Raw genomic sequence first — 15000 nt, 5'->3', positions numbered from 1 at the left:
CTGTTTAATACTTAAATCTAATTATGTCTAATGGATAATAAACTTAATGTTCTATAAGCAAAACAAAGTTTCATATCAGTAAACATGAATTTCTGTACCACTCTGCAAAATAACTAATTAGATTACCATAGATCTATTGATAGTCATTCCTTTAGAAATTACCTGTTACTAATGGATTGATAAATATTAGATTTTCTGTAACATGCTGTCGATATATTAATGATATAATTGAAAGCATTATTTAAGTTTAGTCAACATCAAGATCATAATGATAATTAACATTGTCAGCACTGGCACTGCTTTTGTAGTCATCATTACTACTAGTCCTACAACCATTATTATCACTATTATTCCTTTTATCATTACCATTACCTTGATTATAGTTATACAGATAATTAATGTTATCATTAATATTATTATTGCTGTTACTATCAGCCTTATCACCATTAGTATTAACATTATCTTTCTATCATCGTTATTGGCTGTAGGAAGAGTAATGACAAAATTAGTAGAAATAACGTTTTCATTATAATGATATCATATCCTAATTCCCTTTGTTTATTTTATTTTATTTATTTTTTTCTTCTTCTCTTCATCTTTATTCTTTTTTTTCTCAGTCTTCTCTTTCTTCCTCGTCTCCCTCCTGTTTGTTTGTTTGTTTACATATTCTATATCTTTCTTTCTCTCCTATTTCCTTCTCATTCATTCTTTTCCTATGCCATTATCACCCTACCTTCCTTTCCTCCATTTTTTATCGCTTCCTCCCACCTCGCTCCTTTATCCCCCCTCCTTTTTCTCTCTTCTCCCCCCCCCCCTCCAACAACCTCAAAGAGTGGAACAATATTCTTCTCTGTATCGCCTCTCCTCCTGTGGGACAAATGCAGAAATCATTAAGAAAAAGTGCCTCGCATCGTTATCTCTCTCTCTCTCTCTTTCTCTTCTTCCTCTCTCTAATTGTCACTTTTATCATTTTTGTTGATTTGTATACATATAAAAATAATCAGTAAAATGTGATAAGAATTCATACATAATGCATTACCTTGAGTCTGGCCATGAGGTCTTCCGCCTCGGCCTCCGTCAGGTTGCCGTGGTCCTGCAAGATCGCCCTGAGCGCCTTGTGGACTCCCTCGGACACCACGTCATTTCCGCACATGTAGATGTAGCCGCCTTCCACCACCAACTGTCTGTATACTTCACGTCCGTCCACTAATAAGAGGTCTTGCACGTACGTCTGGCAGCGGGACGATAAGAAAATACGTGAATTTATGTTTTCATTAGTTCGGGTTTTAACGTGATTCCGTTTTCTTTAAAAAGGGCTAATGGTTTTCCGTTTTCTTTGTTGAATGAGACTATATTATCACTAGAAGAAAAATGTAATAATATGATTTTCCCAGTAATGATGTAGCTATAACGACCTCCCGCGTTCTTCAGGGAACAATGGAACAATTTTCTGTGTGATTCCATTTGCAGTATTGAGACAGCATAAAATTAGTATCCAGTAAATGTTGATTACTTTAACTAAGATAACTTTCATTAGGTCTGCTTATTCTCTTGGGCCCACAAAGGAAGCAATTATATCTTTTCTCTTTGAAAGAAAATATCCTACCATTGCCAATGTTAGTTTTGCAAAGGATAAATGCGAACTACGGTTGACCGCGATTAAAAACAAATGAATAACTTAAACTTGTGCGAACACGAAGGTTAACATATGCGAACTCCCGGTTTAACTACAACATCAGATGAAAATTTCATTGCTAGGTTTTCAACAACTCAGCCGAGGAAATGGAACTCATGAACTGTCATAAAATGAATTCAACTGATGTGAACTATGTCCGTCGTTATGTTCAATTACTGGGTACTTTCCCCAGCGTCAAAATATATAGCTGTCAGAATTTTGGTCTGTGGAAATTATCTCCTGAACTGTCGAAAAAGTATTTGTTGGTGCTTTTTGGAGTGAACAGAGTGAACAGAGGGTGTCTTTGTGGGACATGACATTGCATGCATAATGAATATTCTAATATATTTGGTATCATTGCCGCAATATTTTGGTGATTAACAAGGGTTGCAGTCCCAAAGGAAGGGAAAATTATTTCGGAGGAAAGTAGTGGCGGTGAAATTCATAAATGCAAAGGCAATTGCTCGAATCCAAAAAGAAAAGAAATAAGATATATGTATGTATATATATATATATATATATATATATATATATATATATATATATATATATATATATATATATATATATATATATATATATACATGTGCACAGACACACACACACACACACACACACACACACACACACACACACACACACACACACACACACACACACACACACACATATATGTATATATATATATATATATATATATATATATATATATATATATATATAATTTTCGTCATATGTGTGCGTATTCGTATTTCAGTTATGTATATACATGTGTGTGTGTGTGTGTGTGTGTGTGTGTGTGTGTGTGTGTGTGTGTGTGTGTGTGTGTGTGTGTGTGTGTGTGTGTGTGTGTGTGTGTGTGTGTACATACTTGTATATATATATATATATATATATATATATATATATATATATATATATATATATATATATATATATACATATACACACACACAGATAGATGTATATGTATGTATACAAGTATGTCTAACTATGTCATTTATATGAAAATGCAGAAAAATAGATAGATGGATAGATGAATAAATAGACAGATAGACAGAGATCGAGAGAGAGAGCCGGGCAGACCGAGCGGCGCCCTCGCTCCCCGCCTCACGCCCACCTTGGGAAGGCGCGGCTCCCTGGACAGCGCGAGGTGCGTGTGCGTGAGCGCGCCCGACCGCAGCATGGACGCCTTCTCCTCGTAGTACAGGTCCTCCTTGTGGCTCCTGCAGCCGAAGTACAGCGTCACCTTCCGCCGCTCGCCTGCGGAGGAGCGGAGGGTCAGGCCTTCGGCGGCGAGAAAGGAACAGCGCGGTGCTTTCAAGACACGAACTCGAGCGCGCGCGAGCGCACTGCAACTCACCGGTCGTCTTGAGTCTGTGGTTGAGGTGGTGCCAGTAGCTCCTGAAGGGGGCGACGCCGACGCCGGTGGCCACCAGGAGGATGGGCAGACTCGGGTCCTCCGGCAGGCTGAAGTTCGGCGCCCTTGGGAACGGAAAGGGGCCTTGGTGAGTCGACTGAAGCCGATTAAAGAGTGCAATTATCAGCGGAAACAGGTGAGTGACAGGCCAATTACGGAAGGGGAAATTCAGAGATATACCTCTATGAACATCTGCTTATACATATGTATTTACGCTTTTCTTCTTGCCTGCCAGTGTGTCCGTCCAGCCCTTGTCACCAGTTCCATACTTCGCCAAAGGTTCTCTTCCTTTACGTCTTCATTCATACTCCTTCCCCCTTTGTCATCCTCTTCCCGTTTTCTGTCATCTCATTTCCTGTCAATATTTTCCCGCTTTCTGTCAACATCTCATTTTCTGTCAATATTTTCCCGCTTTCTGTCATCTCATATTGTCAAGACAATTCCCCTTTCTCTCAACACCTTCCCGTTTCTTAAAACATACTTGTTGGTAAACACCTCCAGCGTGTCTCCGGCCTTGAGTCCCTTCAAGAAGCCGGAAGTGAGGCCCAGATGGACAGGTCCTTCGCCGCCTGCGGGAGAGGGAGGCTTCGTCAGGGGAGGCAAAGGGGCCAGAGGGCTTATCGAGGCCACGGATGGTGCTGCATTAGTTTAATTGTTCATTCAGCTTCGCCATTTATCTATTATTTTATCTTAGTGATTTGTTTATTCATTTATGTTAGTCGGTTATGGATGGTAGATACACTTCCAAATACATAGACAACATATTCAGTGAGAAAGAGAGAGAAAAAATGTGAAAGAGAGAGAGAGAGAGAGAGAGAGAGAGAGAGAGAGAGAGAGAGAGAGCGAGAGAGAGAGAGAGAGAGAGAGAGAGAGAGAGAGAGAGAGAGAGAGAGAGAGAGAGAGAGAGAGAGAGAGAGAGAGAGAGAGAGAGAGAGAGAGAGAGAGAGAAGAGAGAGAGAGAGAGAGAGAGAGCACCCGCCAGCCGCCCGCCTCACCTTCCGCCCTGAACTCAATGCTGCCGACAGTGAGGTGGACGCGGTCGCCGTGGACGCTGCGGTCGGAGCTGATGGAGTAGAGGCGCGGGCGGAGGGGCGGCAGACGGGCCAGCAGGAGGGCGGCGTCCACGGAGATGCTCGGGAACTCTGCCAGGACGTCTGGAAGGCTCGGGCAGTGGGCAGCGCGCCACTTCTGGTATTGCTGCGTGTCCTGAAGGCGGGAGGGAGAGAACAGAGAGTGAGGGGGGCGTGGAGGAAGCTGCTCTTCCGCGGGCTGTGCGAAGGGCGGTCAGTACCCAGGGAGCTTATAACACTAAAGATTCGTTCAGATGCAAAGAAAGGAAGGCTGACTTGGCCGCCGCCAAAGGGACATGGCCACTGGCGGCCCATTGGAAGCGACGGCTTGAGCCTGCCTCGCCCGCCTACCGTGGCCAGCGCCGAGAGCCGGGCTGCCTGCTGGTTGTTGGCGGCGCAGGAGGCGAGCAGGAACAGCAGGCCCTGCGACGGCGGCGCGGAGAGGTCCACGTACCTCGCCAGAAGCTCCTGCAGCGTCGTCGCCGGCAGCTGCGGGTGAGGAACCCACGTACCTTCGGGAGGGAAATGGGAGAACGGTCTTATTCTTTCTCATTTCATTTCGGGCATTTTTTTCCGGCCGTATTTTGAAATATTCCACCATGATGCATCTCGCAGCCACGCCCGAGGGAGGGACTCACCGGTCTGCCGGCGAAGGAGGAGGCGCACGGGCGCGTCGGCGGCGGGGCTGTTGCGCACGCGCCGTAGGACCGACGTGACCATCTCGCGCGGATTGGCCGCCAGGACGCCCACGTGGTCGCCGGGGTCGTACTGCGCGCGCCCCTGCGTCGGCTTCAGGACCATCTGGCCAACCCACCTGGGCCGGGGAGGGCGTGAGACACATTCGGTTTAAGATATGGGAAATGACCAATCAGTCTGCTTATTTCTCTCTCTGTCTCTCTATCTCTGATTGATATGGATGAATATGCTTAGATAGAACAAGGAAACGGACAAAAATGGAATTAAAACGTCACGGTTCGACATCTTTGCGCACACGTTACTGTGCTTGTATTTTAAGTGTTCACCGTGCATGGATAGAGACACGTTTATGTGGACATACTTTCATTTCCCCTCCCGAGCGCGTATATTTAATCTTATTATCCTCTATTCCCTCATTCGCAGAAATGCCCCCAAATCCCCAAACGGCGCCTCACCTCAGCGGCCTTTCGTAAAGCGTCTTCATCTCCACCACGACACACTGGTACACTTCCCTCTTGTGAGCTCGCGTTAGGCCTGGGAAATCAAATTGGTTTAGGTGTGGTTATTTGCTCTTGCATGAGAGGCTCTGCTTAGACGTAAAGATTGTGTATGGTTATGCTTATCACACGTCTGCATGCCTTATCTACGACTGCTACTACTGCTTAACGACTTTCAGGTGTCTGACCTTCTACGAGGGAGTCAGCCTGCACTGCTGGAGACAACTTGACCTGGTCTGGCCTTGTGACCTCTTCCTCCACCTGCACGGGGTCACCGTCCACCTGGAACACCTCACTCGCTGCCTGTCATTTGCAGAAAAGGAATGTGGTCAGATGTTTACTCTCGTCAAGATCAGGATAAACATGCATAAGGATTTTAATAGATGCTTTAAGACATTTTGTTTGCATGGAGGCCGTTGCGAAGTCATGAGCGAGGGAGAGCAAGGAGAAAGAGGGACCACGAAGGAACTAGAGATGAATCAGCAGATGAACTAGAGCTTCAGCGAATGGAACTGGGGTCACACACACATGTACATGTGCACACACACATACATAAATGCATGCATACATACATACATGCATATATATATATATATATATATATATATATATATATATATATATATGTGTGTGTGTGTGTGTGTGTGTGTGTGTGTGTGTGTGTGTGGGTGTGTGTGTGTGTGTATGTGTGTGTGTGTGTGTGTGTGTGTGTGTGGATGTGTGTGTGTGTGTGTGTGTGTGTGTGTGTGTGTGTGTGTGTGTGTGTGTGTGTGTGTGTGTGTGTGTGTACGTGTGTGTGTGTATATATATGTATATATATTCTTACATGCGTGTGTGTGTGTGTGTAGAAAGAAAGATGGACACAGGCAGACGGACAGAGAATCGGCGACGGGAGAGAATTCGGGGAATAACCAAGAAACCGAAGAGCAACAGCTGTGGGCGCCGACCTTGAGCACGCTGGACGACCACCTGGCGAAGGCCTTCCTCTGGTCGTCGAGGTCGTCGCCGCACGACACGCCCAGGACCCGCGTCCCGCCCACCTGCCCCAGGAGGTGGTCCATGTACCTCCCGAAGGCGCAGAAGTACTTGTAGTTGCTGGCGCCCAGGGCGAACACGGCGAAGCTGGGGGGAGAGCGAGGGAGTGAGAAGGAGAGAGAAGGGGAGGAGGAAGGAAAGGGAGAGGAGGAAAGAAGAGGGAGGGAGCGAAAGAGAGGACAGACGGAGGGAATGGAGGGTGGGAGGAGGAGGAGAGGGAGTGAGCGGGGCGAGGAAAAGGAAAGCGAAAGGGAAGAAGGTAGGAAAAGAGAAAGATGAGGGGCAGAGAGGAGGGAAAGAGAGAGAGAGAGCGTAAGGAAGTCAGGGAGACAGATAAACAATTCGTACGTACACATTGACAGAAGCAGATATAAACGGAAAATAAAATTTCTTGAACTAAATCTCTCTTTAAAGATCGTACATGAAAGATCAACGTTCAGAGACGATGCTGAAGAAAATATTACTACCATTAACATAATAACAATACTGTTAAACGACAATGATACGATGAATGACAGTGATAATACTGATGACAATGATATGGATAAAAATAAGGATAATGATATAGTCACTATCATTGTTATCATTATTGCTATCATTATCATTATAAGCCATCTTATGCCTGTAACAATAATAATTGTAATAAAAAATAGTAATATCAACAATAATGATAATGATATTGAGGATGATCATAAAAATAATAAAAATAGTTACAAGTATAATGGCGATAATAGTGATAACGATATGGATGATTATAACGATAATTATAACAACAATAATAATGATTATGATATAATAGTAAAAAATTATGAAAATAATTATAACAATAATAATGGTGATAATGGCAACAATGATAATAATAATAATAATGACCTACAATTCACTCGCTAGGTGCGTTATCCACTTCCAAATAAACTCACTACACGGCTCTGTCTCTATCCTCATCTACAAATATACTCACTAGATGGCTCTGCTTTTGTCCCCCTCTTCCAAATACACTTACTAAATGGTTCTGCCTCCCCCTTCCACCTCCTAATACACTATACGGTTGTCTCTCCCTTTTCCATCCCCAAATACACGACCTAGATGGCTCTATATCTACCCTCCACTTCCAAATACGCTCACTAGATGGCTCTGTTTCACCCTCCCCACACACACACATCTATAAACACTCACTAGATGGCTCTGTCTCTCCTGCCCAGCTCCAAATATCCTCACTAGATGGCTCTGCCTCTCCCCTCCACTTCCGTGTATATTCATTAGATCGCCTTCTCTCTTCCCTCCACCTTCAAATACTCTCACTAGATGGCTCTGTCTCCCCCCCCCATTTCCAAATATATTCACTAGATGGCTCCCTCCCCCCTCTCCACCTCCAAATATATACTCACTGGATGTCTCTGTTTTTGTCCACTCACTTGTTTTCAAATGTACTCAATAGATGGCTCTGTCTATCCCCTCCACCTTCAAATGTATTCACTAGATGGCGTTGTCTCTCCCCTCCATCTCCAAACTTACTCACTAGATGCTCTGCCATTCCCCTCCACTTCCAAATTTACTCACCAGACGTCTCTATCTCTGTCCCTCCATTTCTGCTTTCAAACACACTCACTAGATGGCTCTGTCTCTCCCCTACACCTCCAAGTATTTTCACTAGATGGCTCTGTCACTCCCCTACACTTCCAATTACTCACTAGATGGCTCTGCTTCTCCCTTCTACCTCCAAACATACTCACTAGATGGCTCTGTCTTTCCCTCCACCTCCTTTTCCCTCCACTTCCAAATACACTCACTAGATGGCCTCACTCCACTTCCCAGTACTTACTAGATGGTGATGTTTCTCACCTACACCTCCAAATACACTCACTAGATGGCTCTGTCTTTACTCTCTACCCCCAAACGAATCTCCCCTTTGACCTCCAAATTAGTTTTATCTCCAAACCTGCCTACGAAATGGCTCTATCCTCCTACTCAATCTTTAAACATACTCACTAGATGGTTCTATCTCTCCCATCCGTCACATGGCCGTTGGAGTGTCCTACAAGGTCGTACGAGGATTTCCTGAGCGTGAGGCGGCTGATCCAGCTGCTGAGGACTCCCCGCTTCCGCTCTTGCTGCCGCTTCTCTACCACCCGCGAGGTCTGCTTCTGCTGCTGCTCCTTCGGGTCGTCTGTTAACCCGTTACTGGTACGAAGGGGGAAGTAGGATGCATGCTATATATATATATACGTAAATAGACTGATATAGATATGTCATTTGTGAGTATACACTATATATAAATAGATAGACTGAAAAATATAGATCGACATAAACACATGCACGTGTGTGTTAGCATAAGTGTGTGTTTCTGTTTATATATACACATATATACATGTATATATATATATATATATATATATATATATATATATATATATATATATATATATATATATACACATATACATATACATACATATATATATATATATATATATATATATATATATATATATATATATATATATATATATATATACACACATACATATACATACATATATATATTTACACATATATATATACATATATGTATACATATATATACATATATGTATACATATATATACATATATATATATATGTATATATATATATACATATATATGTGTATATACAATAAAAATATATACATAGATATATATATAGATATATATATATATATATATATATATATATATATATATATATATATATGTACATATTATATATATACATATATATACATATATATATATATATATATATATATATATATATATATATATATATATATATATATATATATATATATATATATATATATATATATATATATATATATATATATATATATATATATATATGTATGTATATTGTGCATGCTGAATGATGAATACTGAATGAAAAAAAGAGTTCACAGCAATTGCAAAACAACGAATGACTTTCTTACATCTTAAAATCGTTGTAGTGCTCCCGGAAGGTCCACCTGCGGGCAAAGAAGACAAACTGGTGAGTACTTGCCAAGATCCTTTGGTGCCACGATGTACCGAGAGAACCGGTGTGCCACTTGGGTCATCTGGCACCATCGATCTCGTCGCCCGGGTGTCACAGGATCAGAAACTCAGTTAATCATATACAAACAAAGTGTCTGCGTGCTATCTGCAGTTACACTTTTTAGTTCTTCAAGCTATTGTGCTGATGACTCCTGAGTTTAATTGTTGTATAGATATGATTAATGATCCCAAGAACATTGAGGCATTTGTGAATTTTAGATATAATGGGTCTGAGGCTGATATATCACTTTTTAGAAGCAGCAGACGTGCAACATATGCAGTCTGTTTAGCCCACGGATGCACGGGATCGTAAACGCATACGCAGGCAAGACAGACACTCATACGAACTGAACCACATGACTCACTAAAAGAAGCGTGCAACAAGGATCTGTCTAGCTTCCATAAGGTCGTGTGGCTCAGTTGATATGAGCGACTATCTTCCAGTTACCTGCCTGCAATGACACCGGTTCGAATCCTGGTTGGGTAGGCTATGCTATTTATTCATCATATCACTGCGGTAGCACATTATTGCATCTTTCATAATGTGTGTATATATACATTTACACACACACACACACACACACACACACACACACACACACACACACACACACACACACACACATTTTTTGGGAAGATAAATTGCATCGGATATTCATATGAACAATTAAGAGCATCTTTTAAAAATCCTTTCCAACCCTGTTCAAGAAGCTGTTTCGACATGTTTGCATTAGCTGGGAAGGCATTAGCTGGGAAGGGCGCGACCACTCCACTTTTTTTTCTCGCACATACGAGAGAGGATTACAAAAAAAAAAAAAAAAAAATTATTGTGCAAAAACTCATAATTTTTGAAAGATATGACACGAACGGGCAAGCGCAGGTCATGCCTTCTCAGAACAAAGCAAGGTCAGTCCAATCTTATCTTCACGGGTCAAAATCCGCGACTTGTTCAAGAGAGCCCCGCCGGCTTTTCACTTCCTGATTTTGACCATTTCCTCTTCTGACTCTAACCACTTTTACTCATACCCGGTAAGACTACACGGATAGCCACTATAGACCGTATAAAAAAGGAGAATCGGAAGAGGCGAAGGTCTCCTGAATGGAAATGGATGAACAGACCAAAACTAGAACTTACTTCTGCTGCTCCGCGTCTGGCATCATGTCTTCGTACAGGTCCTTCACGAAATCCTTTTAAACCAGAAAAGATAAGTATTAGCATCGAAACAGTCATTCCTTAGTATCAATATAGTCACCCCTTGCAGTCAGTACGCGGAAGGAAAAATAAATATAGAGATATTTAGAGGACCTGCCCTTCAGATGCCGAATATGCAAGTGTTTAAAATGCAAGCGTTCTGGTGTATTCATTTTGCTATAAAGTTATTTCTACGCGTAAGTAGAATAAGAAATAGGTTTATAAACATATTCTCAACATACTAAAATTAAAAGGACATTTTTTTTCACTGACATTTACTGTTTTTCGTTCCAACAATTGCCTCGGAAACCACGAGGTCATTTCTCAGTGAATGGCATTTCATTTCCTTCTCATGTTACTGGATCTGGGATTTGCCACACGAGTAATTGCTCGAGAAACCTACCTGAGCCTGCAGAGGAGGGTCGCCATTGCCCGCCGTCGGGGCCACCACCAGCAGGAAGCGCTCGTCCTTGAGGGCGCTCGCCTCGTACTCCTTCATGTTGCGGACCTGGAGACGGGGGGAGAGGGGGGGGGGGTGAAGAGGACTCTGGGACGATGTTTCCGTTCAGTCGCCTGTTTCTGTCTCGCTCTCTGTCTTTCTCTTTTTCTCTCTCATCTCTCTCCCTCCCTTCTTCTCTCTTCTCTCTCTCTATCTATTTACCTCTCTCTCCTCTCCCTCTCTCTCCCTCTATCTTTCTTTCTCTCTCTCTCTCTTCCTCTCTCCTCTCTCTCTATCTGTCTCTCTCTCTCCCTTCCTCTCTCCTCTTTCCTCTCTCTCTCTCTCTCTCTCTCTCTCTCTCTCTCTCTCTCTCTCGCTCTCTCTCTCTCTCTATCTCTCTCCCTCTCTCTCTCTCTTTCTCCTCCTTTCCTCCCCACTCTCTTACCCCTCCCTCCCTCCCAGCCCCCCCCCCACCTCAACGCCGTTCCTCACCTGAACACTGAAGTTCTTCCTGAACACGTCAGCGAGTTCGTGCGCAAATGTCTGAGACTTTCCTGTTTCCGTGGCGTAGAGGATGGTCGCGCGGACCCTCCTGCTCAGCGCCCGCGTGTACAGGACGCTGCTGAACCACACTGCCCTGCACGAAGACAGCTTGGCTCGGTTTTCTCGGTTCTCAAAGTCTGGTATTATGTATGAATTCATGTCATATATATCATATGTATCAATATTTTCATATATATTGTCGCCATTAGCTTTTCCTATTGTTATTGTGTTTGAAGCAGCTATTCGCTGTCATTCCTCTCTCGTCCCACTCACAAGGCGACCATCCTGAAGGTCAGCCGCTGCCTGCCCCCTCCGGGCTCGCCGTCTTCGCCGCTCAGCATCCGGTTCTGTTTGTGGAAGGCCACCCAGGCCAGCTCCTGGTACTCGTAGGCGGGCTTCAGGTAGTACAGGGACATCTCCTGGTGGAAGACGGGCGTGAGGGAGCCCGAGATGGGCGGCACGATCCACACCCAGTCGGCAGGGCACCCGCCTCGCTCCCGGTGCTCGTTGGCGAAGAACTGCATGAAGGACTCGGACACGGTGTGGTGGTCGACCAGCGTCACCTTCGCTTGCTGAGGGGAGGGGGGGCGGGGTCAGTGGGCGGCAAGGCGGTTCAGGAAGAGAATCTCATCAGCAGGAGAGAGAGAGAGCAGAGCGGAGAAAGAGAGGCCACACTTCCCACGCACCTGGTACGAATGCAGCACCGCAATGTTGACCTCGAGCGCAGCCTGGTCCTTCCACAGCGTGACGGGCGTGCGAGTGTCCAGCCCGAGTTTGTCTCCCACCTCCTGAGAAAGAGGAAGAGGATTATAACAAGTTGAAGAGAGAAGAGAATGAGCAAGGGAAGAGAAAACGAGAGTGAGAAAATGAAAGAGGTACCTGAAGAGGGACAAGTAAATAAGCATCTCCCCAAGGCAGTTAGATCTAAAGCTCAAACAGAAAAGGCTTGGATCATTGCTTCTGCTCGGTATTCAAGTCAGAGCAGTTCAGCGGAACAAAACGCGCTGCATAAGATCCATCTCTGAAGAAGCAGCCGAGAGCGAGGAGCCAGCAAGACGCCCCGCTTCACGCCGTCAGCTTCTCCTGGAAAGAAGCTCAGACCCCGGCGGACGAGCGCGCAGCCCCACCTTGATGATGTTGTAGCGCTGGGCGTCGCAGAGGTCCCTGCTGGCGATCTCGGACGACAGGTACCAGCCGTTGAAGGGCGCGGCGGTGAACTCGACGCCGCCGCAGTCCAGCATCATGCCCGACACGGCAGGCAGCGCGAACCATTCCAGCCCGAGCGCCCCGAACCAGTCGTACCTGGGGGGGGAGGGGGGGGTAAAGTTGTGGCTCGGCCGTTGGGCTGCGAGGTTGAAGGGAAAGGTTTTTTTTACTTAAGTCATAGGCAAACGGCAAATATACATGCATGTGCGTGTGTGTGGAGATCCATAGACATTACATGGGTGATACTGAGGCGACCTACTTCGGGTGTTCCAGGGCGACCCGCAGAACGAGGTCGTCGGGGATGTCGAACCACTGGGGCTCCTCGGTGGGCGTCGACACGACCAGCGGGAGCACGTCGAACCGCCCGCCTCCGCCCTGCCAGCCCAGCTCCTGGCACACCTGGTGGGCGTGCGGGGAATAGCGTCAAGGATAGTCTTGTGGTCATAAGGTATTGACATACAATCGCTTAGGGTACGGAAGGAGAGGAACGCAGGTACTGTCATAGAAAAATAAATAAATAAAAATAATAATGATAAATAAATAAATAAGCAAAACAATAACAGCAGCTTATAATGGCTCGAACAAGGGGAACGATAATAACTACAACCATAACAACAAAACAGGTTATGATAACAACAGAACAGAACGGTCTCCCGAAGGCCCGACCTGCGTGAACTCGGCCCACGCGGGGTCGCCGGTCACGCTCCCGTCGTCGGCGCGGTAGCCGGCGTAAGCGATCAGCTGCGGGTTCCACACGCGGAAGTCGCGGCGGCCGGACTGGCGCTGCGGGAACACCGTCAGCGTCGACCTGCGGGAAGGAGAGAGGAATGAGGAGAAGGAGGGAGGGAGAGAGAGACGGAAAAGGGGTAAGAGGCAGAGACAGAGCTGTAAACGAGGGAGGTGGAAGTAGTAAGTGGGGAACAGAAGCAAGGGGAGCAAGAGAAAGGAGACAGTGTAAGAAAGAGAGAGTATAAGGAAGAGGAAAGCGAAGAGCAATCCCCAAAGGCTTTGGGACCAGGTTGAGGAAATGGAAGGTCAGTTCATTAGAAAGTCTGACTGAAAAACATTAGTTGTGGTTGTTACTGGCGCTGGAGGCGATCTAGACAGCGTCGCAGAGACCAGAAAATGGCTTGTGATGGCAATGGGAGGAAATGAAAGCAGACAGTCATAGCTTTATAAAGAAATCGTGACATGAGCCGTATCGAAGGCTTCTCTTTAAGTGGGAAACCACAAACATAAATAGTTTCCTTTTGTCCTTTTGAGAAAATGATGCGTGGGTTATAGCCGGTTTATGCGAGCATTGCACTTGCGGACCTAATGGAAGGGGTGAGGGATAACTATCAGATAAATTAATAAAGGCAAGGATGGACAAAAACAAAGTACATGTATACATGGCTGTGTGTTTGTGTGTGCGTGAGTTTATGTGTGAGTTTGTGTGTGTTTGTTTGTGTGTGTGTGAGTTTATTTGTGTGTATATGTGTGTGTTTGTGTTTGTTTGTGTGTGTGAGTTTGTGTGTGTGTGTGTGAGTTTATTTGAGCGCATATGTGAGTGTTTGTGTGTGTTTAGGTACGTGTGTGTAATGCGTAGTGAAAAGCAGACCTGAGATTGCCTCCGTCGGTCGCGTATTCGAGGTGCTTGCAGATCGCCTCAAACATTTCCTGGGCCGTCGTGATGTGCCGAGCATCGAACACCTTCGGGAAGTTGAAGGAGAAGACATTAGCTACTTACACACATACACAGGCGCACACTCACACACTATGGAATTTAGGAGCACATTCAGACAGACAAGCCATGCACAGACGGAACCAACTCGTACACGCACGCAAACATAAGTAAGCAAGCAAGCACACGCACACACGCCTCACCCAACTTCCACAGAACTGAAGATGAAATCCGAGAGGAATTCCAGACGTTCTCATTTTCAGTAAGCCCGCCTCGTAAACAGTAAGTCTTCTTTGTCAATTTATCAACATTGCACAGTGTTTTGCAATTCAGACGGACACACACATGCATTACTTCGGAGGAGAGCGAAGCCCCCGAGGACAGGGAAGGGGATTCCCAAGTCAACCAATTATATGTATATAATTGCATTACCCCGAGAAGAAGAAGATTAAGAAAAAAAAACAGATGAAATTCCTCCCTTTTACAATGGCGC

General features: G+C 45.0%; 2 protein-coding genes across 3 annotated transcripts in view; both read right to left on the bottom strand.

Moving 5' to 3' along the window:
* LOC113816244 (Kv channel-interacting protein 4) overlaps nucleotides 1-15000 on the bottom strand; it is a 521919-nt gene that overhangs the window by 176723 nt on the left and 330196 nt on the right. The gene's annotated exons all lie outside the window — the stretch shown is intronic.
* Nucleotides 806-15000, bottom strand: part of LOC113828626 (nitric oxide synthase, salivary gland-like) — a 21217-nt gene continuing 7022 nt past the window's right edge. Inside the window, exons 5-26 of the mRNA XM_070130901.1 lie at nucleotides 14445-14536; nucleotides 13511-13652; nucleotides 13104-13243; nucleotides 12766-12940; nucleotides 12325-12426; nucleotides 11912-12210; nucleotides 11588-11732; nucleotides 11060-11164; nucleotides 10600-10652; nucleotides 9362-9397; nucleotides 8383-8574; nucleotides 6306-6480; nucleotides 5547-5661; nucleotides 5317-5395; nucleotides 4804-4979; nucleotides 4517-4677; nucleotides 4091-4301; nucleotides 3577-3664; nucleotides 3039-3160; nucleotides 2796-2938; nucleotides 1040-1231; nucleotides 806-867 (exon numbers count right to left, since the gene is read on the bottom strand). Of these exons, the coding sequence (XP_069987002.1) occupies nucleotides 826-867; nucleotides 1040-1231; nucleotides 2796-2938; nucleotides 3039-3160; nucleotides 3577-3664; nucleotides 4091-4301; nucleotides 4517-4677; nucleotides 4804-4979; nucleotides 5317-5395; nucleotides 5547-5661; nucleotides 6306-6480; nucleotides 8383-8574; nucleotides 9362-9397; nucleotides 10600-10652; nucleotides 11060-11164; nucleotides 11588-11732; nucleotides 11912-12210; nucleotides 12325-12426; nucleotides 12766-12940; nucleotides 13104-13243; nucleotides 13511-13652; nucleotides 14445-14536 (2985 nt within the window). The 3' untranslated portion in view covers nucleotides 806-825. The remainder of the gene's footprint in view (nucleotides 868-1039; nucleotides 1232-2795; nucleotides 2939-3038; nucleotides 3161-3576; nucleotides 3665-4090; nucleotides 4302-4516; nucleotides 4678-4803; nucleotides 4980-5316; nucleotides 5396-5546; nucleotides 5662-6305; nucleotides 6481-8382; nucleotides 8575-9361; nucleotides 9398-10599; nucleotides 10653-11059; nucleotides 11165-11587; nucleotides 11733-11911; nucleotides 12211-12324; nucleotides 12427-12765; nucleotides 12941-13103; nucleotides 13244-13510; nucleotides 13653-14444; nucleotides 14537-15000) is intronic.

The sequence above is a fragment of the Penaeus vannamei genome, chromosome 15 (genome assembly GCF_042767895.1).
Source record: "Penaeus vannamei isolate JL-2024 chromosome 15, ASM4276789v1, whole genome shotgun sequence".
In the NCBI taxonomy this organism is placed as follows: domain Eukaryota; kingdom Metazoa; phylum Arthropoda; class Malacostraca; order Decapoda; family Penaeidae; genus Penaeus; species Penaeus vannamei.
This window is presented reverse-complemented; position numbering and strand designations above follow the sequence as displayed.